This window comes from Erinaceus europaeus, chromosome 13 (genome assembly GCF_950295315.1).
Source record: "Erinaceus europaeus chromosome 13, mEriEur2.1, whole genome shotgun sequence".
NCBI lineage: Eukaryota > Metazoa > Chordata > Mammalia > Eulipotyphla > Erinaceidae > Erinaceus > Erinaceus europaeus.
The window spans coordinates 75,806,679-75,819,660 of NC_080174.1; the positions used below are offsets into that span (position 1 = coordinate 75,806,679).

Genomic DNA, 12,982 nt, shown 5'->3' on the forward strand with positions numbered 1-12,982 from the left:
AAAGATTAGATGTCCATAGGTGTGGGGCCTCATTTCTGGGCTCTCAATTCTATTCCACTGGTCAGTGTGTCTGTTCATGTTCCAGTACCAAGCAGTTTTGATGACAATGGCCCTATAATATAGTTTGAGATCTGGCAGTGTGATGCCTCCGGTTCTGTTCTTTTTTCTCAAGATTGTTTTGGCAATTCTAGGTCTTTTCTGGTTCCAGATAAACATTTGTAGCATTTGTTCTATTCTCCTAAAAAATGTGCTTGGGATCTTGATGGGGATAGCATTAAATTTGTAGATGGCTCTGGGTAATATATTCATTTTGATGATGTTAATTCTTCCAACCCATGAGCATGGAATATCTTTCCACTTCTTTGTGTCTTTTTCAATTTCTTTGAGTAGTGACTCATAATTTTCAGTATACAAGTCTTTCACTTCAAGATTAGAAAAGAAAACACAAGTCAAACCTGAAATGGAATTGGAGTATTACACCAAAGTAAAAGACTCTGGGGTGGGTGGGTTGGTGGGGAGAATACAGGTCCATGAAAAATGATGAATGAAATAGTGGGGTGGTATTGCTAAATGGGAATCTGGGGAATGTTATGCATGTAAAAAAAAAAAAAAAGAAGAAGTAGAAACGCAAAGCAGAAATTGACTGAGTTTGGAGTATGGCACCAAAGTAAGAAAGCAGAAGTATACTAGAGTTTGCAGTGAGTACCTCCCTAATACTTCCTCTCCACTTTTCCAAGCTTTGGGTCCATGATTGCTCAACAATTTGTTTGGCTTTGTATGTTAACTCTCTTTTCAGTCACCAGGTTCCAGGTGTCATCAGGATGCCGGCCAGACTTCCCTGGATTGAAGACACCACCAATGTGTCCTGGAGCTCAGCTTCCCCAGAGACCCATCCTACTAGGGAAAGAGAGAGGCAGACTGGGAGTATGGACCGACCAGTCAACGCCCATGTTCAGCGAGGAAGCAATTACAGAAGCCAGACCTTCTACCTTCTGCAACCCTCAATGACCCTGGGTCCATGCTCCCAGAGGGATAGAGAATGGGAAAGCTATCGGGGGAGGGGGTGGGATATGGAGATTGGGCGGTGGGAATTGTGTGGAGTTGTACCCCTCCTACCCTATGGTTCTGTTAATTAATCCTTTCTTTAATAAAAAAAAATTAAAAAAAAAAAAAAAGGAAAGCTATCAAGAGAGGGGATGGGATATTGAGTTCCAGTGGTGGGAATTGTGTGGAGTTGTACTCCTCTTATCCTATGGTTTAGTCAATGTTTCCTTTTTATAAATAAAAATAAAAAAAGAAAAGAGAGGTCACAGGCATATATTCACAGATCTTATTATGTGTAGAACTTGGCCAACACTGAAGATGCAGATCTGAGCAAATTTTCATGAATTCCCTAGTCAATGAATAGTAATGAATGATAAAGATAAAGTAATTAAAAATGGACATTAATTTGAAAGAACATAATGGGACAATTTCTTTGTCTCTAAAATTTCTTCTTTTATCAAGAGAAGCTTGAGTTTCCGCATGCTAAGATGCACATGATAACTTAAGTTTTACATTGTATTAAAAATTACTAGTGGTTTAATAGTGTTTCACAAGAATATTAAATTACAGGGGGTATCATTCCCTACCACAACTACCACCAAAGTTCTGCACTCCCCAACTGCACGCTGACACACACACACACACACACACACACACACACACACACACACACACACACACACACACATAATCTCCATAGCTCTCACAAAGTTTCACAGTGCTTTTTTTCTTTTCTGCAACCTTATTTGTTCCAATTCTCTACATTCCACATATGAGCAAAACCATCCAGTAGTTGTCTTTCACTTCCTTCCTTACTTCATTAAGCATAAGCACCAAAAGCACTATCTTCTCCTGAAGGACACAATGTTATCTTTTTGAATTGGGTACTAATACCCCATTGACTATATTGACAGATGACTGATAAAGAAGGTGAGGCACTGTCTACTCAATGCATTGCATTGTAAAGCTTTCTGTGTTAATGATAGAGGAGAGGGTACTACTGTTAATTTTCACCATATGTAACACATATAACTGAATATATATGGATTACATTAAGTTATTAGCCAATTCTTATACTTCACTAGATTACCTAGATTCTGTGCCCAAGCGCTAAAATTTTGCTTACATTTGTTCTTAAAACAAAATGGGAAAACATGTTTTTACCATGTTCAAGAAACTTAAACTCATCAAGAATTACGTAACTATTTATTTCGGGAGAGAGGGAAGGAGGAGCTTAATTGTTTCCGTCTTCAGCTTCTAATACTTTGTAATAAATTTGGTGAAAACTTTAGAGAAGTAGTAGTTGGAGGCTGGGTGGTGGTGCACCAGGTTGAGTGCATACTGTACAAAGTGCAAGAACCTGTGCAGGGATCCTAGTTCAAGCCCCCAGCTCACCATTCTTGGGGGTGTGGGGGTTGGGGATGGGGGAGGTGGGAGTCATTTCATAAGCGGTGAAGCAGGTGTCTCTTTTTCTTTGCCCCTCTCTGTCTTCTCCTCCCCTCTCAATTTCTTTGTCCTATCCAATTAGAAAATGGAAAAATGGCCACCAGCAGCAGGGTTTCATAGTACTGACCCTAGTGATAACCTGGAGACAAAAAAAAAAAAAAGAATAAATAGTTATGCTTACATTAGCTAAATAATTGACAATACTATCAAAGACTTTGGGGAATTACTAGCCACCTCTTTTATACTTGCCATATCTTTTTAAGTTTTGGGGTTTTTTGTATGTGTGTTTAGGGGGAAGAAAATTGACATTACTATCTTCCATTATTTGAATAATGCCAGGTTATTACTTGCGATTCATACTTGAACTGTCAACCAGTTATTTTATTTTAATTTATTTTATTTATTTTACAGAAAATCACCCTATAGTCAATTATAGTGAAAACACCTGTGGCAAAAGTACTGGCAGAAAGGAACTTCGGGAAAATTGTAGACCCAGTTTTATAGAGATGCTGATTAGTTCTAGTTAGTGGGATGTCTTGAGTACTGTGAGCCTAGACTTTACCCAGAGGTCCAGGAGAAGACTTCTAACTTGGGAGATACAGGCCATATCTACATTTTCAACAACTTCACCTGGTTACCATGAAAGATGGATTAAAAATGCAAAATTGGAAGTCGGAAGCCTAATCAGAAACCTGCAGAGATGGGCAAGGGCTTGAAAACAAGCCAAAAGATTAGAGGAAAGAGGCTGGGTGGTGCGCATCTGGTTAAGCACATTTATTACCAGGCACAAGGAACAGGGTTCAAAATCCCACTCCCCACCTTCAGGGAGTCCACTTCATGAGCAGTTTAACAGGTCTACAGCTATCTTTCTTTCCTTTATCTACCCATTCTCTCTCAATTTCTCTCTGCCCTATCTAATTAAAAATAAAATAAAAATAAGATCTTAGAAAGAAGACTCTTACAAGCTACTTGGAAGCATACAGAAAGAATATTCACTAATTAAATCACTCAATGTCTATGAGGTTCTACAATTTCCCTGGTAATAACAGTAATGCCTCAGTCACCTTTATTGAAAATGAGGGCTCCTGGAAGCTCAAAAATCTCTCAAAGTCTAAATACTTACCTTTTTCTTCTGACAGGGATCACATGTGGTCCAGGAAGACCAGCTAGAGAGCTCACAATCAATAGGCTTTGGTGTGACATCCAAGCTCCGAGTTCGTCTACTCTTAACAAAGCTCTCATTGACTGTATTTGATTCAAGAGATTGTGGCCTTTCACCTCTAAAAGGTCATCATGAGAGAAGAAAGTCAGGTATCAGAAGGGAATTCAGTGTGCTCAACCAACCACCTATCTATCCATTAATTCAATTAATATTTGATCACTTGTTCAAGGCTATTAGTTAATCATTCCAATATAGGTTAATCCATCTGATAAATATTTATTGAACACTCGGTATGTGCCAGATATTCTTGGTCAGCTGTGCTTGCAAAAGTTTTGGACTGAGAAGAGATGGCAGTCTATCAACAGTTGAATGATCTTGATTTGGATTTTCAAGTTTATGAGGTTCAGTTTCCTCATCTACATGAGGAGAAACTAGTATCTATCACACAATGCTATCTCTAGGATTAAAAAGAAAATAGTGAAAACACTTTATCTTTATAAACTCTTAAGTGCTATCTATATGCAATTATACAATCACAGCTGGAGGTATGGTTCTTTTAATTTTCTAAAAATATGGTTTATAATTTTAAAGAAGTTTGAGGTCCACATTAGAGTTGAGCAAGAGACCTAGAGACCTTCCTTATGCCTGTTGCCCCCCAAGCCAACATGATTTCCTCTGTTACCAACATCCTTCAAACATCCTTGGTGCATTTGCTGTAATTGCTGAAAAGACATTGACATATTATCATCATCACTTAGGTTTTTGGTTTAAATTAGGGTCCAACACTTGGTTGGACTTTTTAGGGTTTGGGAAGATTATTAAAAATAATATTCATCACTATAGTATTATACAGAATAGAATTTTCTGTTCTCTATAAAAAAAAAAAGATTTCTTGGTGCCCCACCCAGTCACCCTAGAAGTATGATTCTAAGCAATGTACTCCCCATCAACAAGCCTTCCCAACCCCCTCTCTCCCTCTGCCTCCAGGGTTACTGCTCAGGCTTGCTGCCTGAACTATGAATCTACTGCTCCTGGTGGTCATCTTTTTCATTGGTGTTGTTACTGTTATTGTTGCTGCTGCTATTGTTGTTGGATAGGACAGAGATAAATTGAGAGAGGAGAGGAAGATAGAGAGGTAAAAAGAAAGATAGACACCTGCAGACCCACTTCACTACTTGTGAAGCACTGCTCCCCCGCAGGTGGGGAGTGGGGACTTGAACCGGGATCCTTGTGCAGGTCCTTGCTCTTCGCATTATGTGCACTTAACCCAATGTGCTACCAGCCCCTTTCTTTCTTTCCTTATTTCTTCCTTCCTCCCTCCCTCCCTCCCTCTCTTTCTCCCTCCTTTCCTTCCTTCCTTCCTCTTTCTTTTTTCTTTCCCTTTCTTGCTTTCAAAAAATAATTATTTATTTATGATAGAGACAAAGAGAAATTGAAAGGGAAGAGGAAGATAGAGAAAAATATCTGCAGTACTGTTTCAGTGCTTGTGAAACTCCCCCTGTGTTCTCTTCCCCCAGCCCCTGCAGAAGGGGAGGCGACCAGGAGCTTGAACTTAGGTACCTGTACACTATCAGTATGTGCTCTACCAAGTGTGCCACCTCCAGGCCTCAACGAAGACGCTTTCATTCCTTGAAGAAATGAGAGGTTTGGACTACATGGCCTTTAAGATGCTCTGTCATGTTAAGCATCTACAAAACATTTTTTGAGAAAAAAACAAACATATTCAGGGTGCCCCAGAGGAGTCACAATTCCTTCAGAAACTCACAGTCTGTCTTTGAAAAGAAAAAGAGAAACATGTCTGATGTCTTAACTGTCCCAGATTTTCTCCAGTAGGCAGAGTTTTCAAACATGCAGGCTTTCAGGCCAGAACTATGCTTTAGGGCATGACTGTGAAAGCAGTGTAGAAACTGAGCAAAGGTGGAGAGACTGGTGGTGGGGTGAAGAGAAGAAAGAGAGACAAAGTACCATTGAGAGATGTGAGTCTGCATATAGGAATTTCCAGGGGGACAGAGAATGTGGAGAGGAGATTTACAAGTAATTTCTCAGGCAGAAATTGATGGGTAATTGGAGTGGAGAGGGAGCAGTATTTAGGTTGATGCCAGTTTCCAGTTTGAGTGGATGGGGAACAAAGAAACAAAGGAGCTTGTTGGGGAAGGCATGGTTGGGAAAGACAGAATTCCAGGGACCTAGTTTGAGTCCCTGCTCTCCACCTACAAGGGGTTCACTTCATGAGTGGTGGAGAAATGCCGGGCTAGCGTGGGGGTGCCTCTTCCCGGGCGCATACTCTCTGGGTTGGAGAGAACTCGTCTGGAGCCAGCCTGGGCTGCTACTCACTCAGCAACTTGAGGGACAGAGATGACTCTGGAACAAAACACGTGGCAGCTGCGAGGCAATGCAATTCTTTATTGATCAGAGAGCCAAGGCTTTTAAAGGGGCGACCCGGAAGCGGCAAGTCGGAAACGGAAATGGCTAGGAAAGGGGAGGAGAAAGGAAAAGGGGACTGGGAAGGTAGAAACTTCCTTAGCAATTGTTGTGAGGGTTTTAACTGGTAGTATCAATACTACCCTGCAGGCAGGGAGGGTCTTAAGGGTAGAAAGAAGATAGATCAAAGGAATGAAATGGGTGGGGATCTTTCAGGCAAAACAATGATTATGTAGATAGGCCATAGTATCAGGAATGCAGGGTGTTTTGTGAGCCCTGCTGAGCTCAACCACATCCTCACAATTTCCTGACAAAGAGTAGTGCGCAGTTGTCTATCTTTTTCTTCCCTCTTTCTCCCCATCTCCTCTCAGTTTCTCTCTGTCCTATCTAATAAAAATTAGGGTGGGGTGAGAAAGAAGTCCCTATGGGACTCAGGAGAAGAAGTTTGACTAGAAATACATATCTGATAATCAAAAGCTAAGGAAAGGGGACAAGTGGTGATGTACCCGGTAAAATGCTCACATTACATTGTGCAAGGGTTCATGCCCCTGGTCCCCATCTGCAGGGGGGAAGCTTTATGAGTGGCAAAGTTGGGCTGCAGGTTTCTCTCTGCCTCTCTCCCTTTCTCCCCTCCCCTATCAATTTTTCTCTGTCTCTATCCAATAATAAATAATTTTTTAAAAAGGAATTTAAAAACCTAAGAAAGATACTATATTCAACTATTCCAATTAGGGTTTTTTTTTTTTTGAAGAAACACTAATTTGAAAATATATATATATATACCCCATGCATGTTTTAGTATTACTCACAACAGCCAAGAGGTGGGAACAAACTAAGTACCCATGAATAGTTAATTAATGAATAGTTAAGCAAGATGAAAAACATGTATGTACATATATATGTATATATATGCTATAAAAGATACAAATTTTACCAATATTATGCTAAATGAAGTATGTGAAATGGATAAGGACAAATACTATATAATTTCACACTTATGTTAAAAATAAAAAGAAAAGTATATGTATAGGTGAACAGATTGTGGGTTACATAAGGAAATGGAGCTTAAGGAATGAGTGAAATACTTGAAATGACCCAATCCTATGGCAGTGGAAGGAACTAAGATATTTGGTGGTGGCGATGATGCAGTATTTACAGTTATCAAATTACTGGGTTGTTGAAAAAGTCATGATGTATTTTTTGTTTTTCTATGCAAAAATGCATCATGACTTTTCTAACAACCCAATGCTATATTGTAAGAGAATGGAAGCTTGAAAGCTTTTTTAAAAAGCTATGGGGGAGAAGATTATTTTGAAAGGAGCAGATCAAACCTTGGAGAACATTAACACAGCAATAAACCAGAAGAGATTACTGACCGACCATCCTGGGCACAGAGAATACACAGAGGTGAAGGAGAGATGTTGGGATTGAGGAGCAGTCAGTGGGGTGACAGGTGGTGTCACTTCTGTAGAGTATTCAAGAAACAAGAGACCTAAAATATACGTAGATAATAAGGTAAAACTTTGTGTTGAGGGCCGGAGGTGGCATACCCAGTTAGCTGAGTTTAAGCCCCTGGTCTCCACCTGCAGTGGGGAAAGCATCACAGACAGTGAAGCAATGTTAGAGATGTCTCTCTTTATCTCTCCCACCCTAACCCACCTTTCCTTCTCAGTGTCTGTCTCCATTAAAAACATTTTAAAAAGCCACCATAAGTGGTGAATGTGTCGTGTAGATACCGAGTCCCAGCGATAACCCAAGTGGCAATGAAACCCCCTTTTTTTTTTTTTTTAACTTTTTGCTGATATCCTCGCACTCAATGGAACACAAAGTGTCAGGATGAATGAATGAATGAGTGAATCAACCAGTCAACAGAGACGTTACTTGATCTAACTCTCCAGCTTCTCATACGTATTGTGTGTGCATTACAAGATTCTATATAACCTGTGTTCCTGTTGAAGGCAAAAAAGAAGAGAAAAAGAACCAGTTGTTTGTGTACCCTAGTCATGTCAAGCTGTGCATATGCCAAGCTCTCTTGTCTGATCTTCAGAGTGATGCTAGTAGGCACCCATGATGCACTGCTACCTAGACAGGTGAGGGAAATGATTGAGAGTTATGCTGCTGGAAAGCGGTAGGTAGTCCTGGGGTCGTAATCATTCTAGTGCCTGTGCTGTGTCTTACAGCTCTATGTTTCCTGGAAGCATCTATTCCACTGGTCCCCTCTGTGTCTCTGCAAGGCCTCTTTCAACTCTATGCTCAAGACTGATTCATTAGGGAGAGCACTGCCTAGTTTCTACTATCTCAAAGACACAGTCTATCACTCTAGACAAGGTCATTAACAATACATTCTCACTTGGCAAAAGTCCTAAAGAGAGGATAATATTAACTACAGTGAAATTCATCTCCATGACCACCCCAGAGACCAGCAAAAATCAATTGCCTAGTAAAGTTGGCTCTTTAATGAAAGGTCAAAGACTATCCTGGAAACCACAGGTGGATACTTTAAAGTGGTTATGTGAGGCAGGGATGTTACACACAAGCAGGAGGGCTTCAGAATGTGCTCTTATTTACTAATTTGCCTCCGTTTGACAAAACAATATTGTCCGTGATTTGGCTTCTCCAAAGTATGTATCTGACAGCTCTGCAGGGTACACTTTTCCTGCTTCAACAAAGAAGTCATATTGTATTATTATTATTTTTTTTTAGTAACTATCAACCCAATTTGGGGCCATCGTTGAGACTGAGTGGCTAAGTAATGTGCAAAAGTGCTATTAAGACTCACAATTACTTTCTTCTCTGAGACTTGTAACCCTTTAATGGGCAAAATGATCACTTACAGAAAAAACTTGGTAAAAAAAATCTAGTTATAACCACCAGATCTCTCATTTTTGCACCCAATTTTCATTACAGAGGTGGCAATATAATGAAGTAATCAGCTAAATAAATAGTATGTTTGCAAATTACATTGGATAAGATGTGTGTGGTTTATTAGGACCACAAAATGCACATTTAAAAGAAAGGCTAGCATTAAATTGCATCTTTAATTCTTGGGGATAACATAATTGAAAAAAAAAAAAGGGATAGGTTCACACTGGGCCTCTGTGTATGGATGCAACATGTGTTTTCAATGTCTATGAATTTCTTTTTAAAATATTTTAATTCTTCATTTATTATTTACTGGACCTTGCGCTGGTGCCTGTGCATAGTACTATGAGCTCTTAACGAGGTGTGCCACTGCCTGGTCCCCTGTATGTTTCACATCTGCATTTTTATACCAGCCCAATTTCATTTTCCTTTCCCTCTCTTTGAAGGAGTTGTCATGAATTTAGTGTGCATTCTTCCAGTCACTTAAATATTTTTAAACACACACCCAATCCACTGCTTTACCTTTGTGCGCTTTATTCATACTGTGCACATTATTCTGAAACTTGCTTTTCTCTACGGTCATTGTATTTCTGATGCCTATGCGTGTTGATTCATAAAGAGACCTAGTTCATTTCTTTTATCGAGATGGTGCATTGTAAGGCATATATACAGCATTTAAATTATTCTTTATCCTTTTTTGAAGGACATTTATGTTTTCACAATGCTTTGTAATTGCAATGATGCTACAATAAATTTCTTTCTACAAATCCCTGGAACATGTCCATGTAAAGGCTGCAAGGGTAGGTACTTTTCCTGGAAGCCCATGGAACAATATTGCCGACACTGGCACATATTTCACTAGTGCTCTGTCTTCTACTATCTTTCTAACAGGAGTCTCTGGTCAAAATAAAGATGGATCCATGGAGTATGGCAGGATTAAGTCAGCAGTAAATTGTGAGCCATCAGCTTATATAGATGGGGTGCGCCAATATATTTTGGCTCTCTGTAGAAATGCCCTGACACAACAACTTTCTTGTCACACACAATTTGTTAGACAGCTGCATCCCCTTTGCAAATAGCATCTTTCCTCTTTGCTAGAAGGGGCAGCTTCTGGGTGGTAGGTTTTTCAATGTCTCTTCTCTCCTTTGTTTGCTGTGGTAGATGTGAAATTTAAAGCAACATCTGAAGGCAACAAATGTGTGTGTGTGTGTGGAGAGAGAGAGAGAGAGAGAGAGAGAGAGAGAGAGAGACTGCTCATGTGTCCAGCACATTAGACACATCACGCAGGTGGTGAGAAGGCAGTGCACTTATGAGAGACAGCAGGGCTATACAAGCATTCAAGAATCAGAAAATAAGTGGGTTTGGACCTACATTTGATTCATAGTAAGTGAGCTGACTGTGTGGAAAACTGCTAACAGTAGCACTTAACTCAAATAGCCATAAGGATATGGTTGATACAGCTAAGTGCTTGATACACAGTGAAAATAAACAAAGACAAGTATTAGTTTCATCTTGCGTTGATTACAAAAACTTTCTTGGGTAATAGGCAGGTCTCAGTATTTTCTGTTGGGATGAATCCCAATGTGTCTTGCTGGGTTCTTGGGATCCCTTAAGATCCCCTGTTGCAGAAACATTTCCTTTGGGTCTTGAATGCTACTCTGTACACACAGTGCACACGAGAAAGGCCTGATCAGCTTAGTTCTTCTCAGGGATAAGTGAAGATATTTTTAAAAGATATCTTGTCTGTATTTCATCTGAGACAAAGTAACACATAGAAAGAAGCCAGAGGACCACTCCAGTAAGACAAGCCAGGGGCCTCAGGTGCCTCAGCTTTAGTGACTGAATATTTTAGAGCTGCTTTTAAAATATATTTATTTCTTTGTTTGTATATTGGATAGAGACAGAGAGAAATCAAGAAGGAAGGGGGACACAGAGAGGGGCACACACATAACAGTGTGTGAGAACCCTGGTTCGAGCTCTTTGTCTCCACCTGCAGGGGTAAGCTTTGCAAGTGGTGAAGCATGCTGCAGGTATCTCTCTGTCTTTCCCTCTCTATCCCTTCCTCTCCTCTCGATTTCTCTCTGTCTCTGTCCAATAATTATAAATACATAAAAATATATAATTAAAATTAATAAAATGATAAAAAGGAAGGGTAGAGAGAAAGAGATAGAGATAGTTAGAGAGAGAGAGAGGCTGAAAAAACAAAGCATTTGGGTTGATGAGCAGGTTGAGGAGGTCACTCTTACATATTAAAATCACTGGTATAAAATATGAATTGGTTCTTTTTTCCCCATCCTTAGAAAATCTTCTTTTGCATAAAGAATCACACTGGAGCTTTGTTCAGAATAAAGAATGAGTATCCTATTCTTCTCAGCATGACAAAATACATTTAAACCTGTCAGTTTCTTATAGGAACTTTTGTTGAAGTTAGACGCTTGGTTTCACAATAATTTGAGAGAGCTGTTGATATTATTTTATCAGATGCATGCAAATTCCTTTAAGAGATGTTCCTTATTCAATATGAACAAGACAAAAAGATGGTCAGCATTCTGTGGCTTTCCCTTCCCTGTCATATCTTTGATCAAGGGATCATTAGTAACTGTCACTTACCTGGAGCCCAGCACACTGAGATATCCCAGGGTAGCACAGAGAAGAATCAGCTTTGCTGGCACCTTCCAAACCCTTGGCCCAGAAATCCTCATTTTCTCTATGGCAGGAGATGTAGTGGAGGCTCCTAGATCTATAGAAAGCCTGCACTGTGAGTATTACTGTCAACTTCCGTCCCCTTAGAGCCCACAGTACTGCAAAGTCAACAGAAAGCCACCAATGACTAGAAGCCACTTAGACTTTGTACAGACAAAATACTGAGTTGGACCTCTAGAAATCCATCTGAAAGATGAAAAACTCTGCAGTAACTGAGTTTTTACTCATTTCTAACAACACTTTGGATAAACAGCTGAGAAGACAGCCTGCAAGTGAGGCACAAAGAAATGTAGACTCTAGGTGCCAACTAACTGTTCAACTCCTTTCTCTGCCACTTACTAGTTTTTAACCTTGAGCAAGTTATTTCCCTTCTATTACTAATTTTTCCTTACTTGCTAAATGGTGTTGAATACGTTAATATAAACTAAGTGCTTAGAATTTTGTTTCTAACGTTATGAGAACTCAGACATGTGAAATAATACTGCTAATTAGAATGTAGGGTTTGGAGTCAGGCAGGCCAGAATTACAATTCCAGTGTTAGGGCCATCAGTGGCACACTTACTTAAACACATATATCACCATGTGTAAGGGCCCAGGTTCAAACCCCTCTCCCCACCTGTAGGGGGAAGCTTCACAAGCAGTGAAACAGGTTTGCAGGAGTCTTTCTCCCTCTCTATCTTCTCCTCCCCTCTCAATTTCTCTCTATCCTATTCAATAATATGGATAGAGGGGAAACAAAAAGAATGAAATAAAAGGTAGCTGGGAATGATGGATTCTTAGTGCTGGCAATGAGTTCCAGTGATAACTGGGGTTCAAAAAAAAAAAGAATCCCAGTGTCACTTCCTTTTTGCTACATGTTTTGGGGCTAAACACCAAAAGGCTGTAGAACTCCAGGACCCTTCTGACTTCAACAAACAAACAAACAAACCAACCAAAAAACTCTGAATTTCAGCAGTTGTGTGTCATGGGGCAAATTCTAACCAAGTTTCCTCATCAATAAAACATAGATTTCAACAGTATTCACCTCACAAGGTTGTTGTGAAAATTAATCTAAGTATTTAAAAGCATTCTGAACAATGCTGGGACACTATGTTCTCTACGTGAGTAGATATTTTTATTGACTGCATCTGGTCATTTTCGGATGTAAAGCTGGGAAAGCCATGCAGAGTTTAATCATACAATATACTAGGAAAATGTACCAACAACAGTCATAGAAGCCACCACCATATTTTTGGAGACAACAGAAGAGGAAGGCTAAGGGAAGTTGGAGACTCAGTGCATGATGGCTAAGAGGACTTCAGTTGATGGAGCGAGTGGTATGCAGACACCTTTCATGGGGAGATA

General features: G+C 39.8%; 1 protein-coding gene across 1 annotated transcript in view; it reads right to left on the reverse strand.

The window, feature by feature from the left end:
* The window catches only part of C8B (complement C8 beta chain), a 53,070-nt gene extending 41,345 nt beyond the window's left edge, over positions 1-11,725 (reverse strand). The window contains exons 1-2 of the mRNA XM_007518021.3: positions 11,546-11,725; positions 3,614-3,770 (exon numbers count right to left, since the gene is read on the reverse strand). Coding sequence (XP_007518083.1) covers positions 3,614-3,770; positions 11,546-11,637 — 249 coding nt within the window. The 5' untranslated portion in view covers positions 11,638-11,725. The remainder of the gene's footprint in view (positions 1-3,613; positions 3,771-11,545) is intronic.
* Between the last annotated feature and the right edge of the window lie 1,257 nt (positions 11,726-12,982).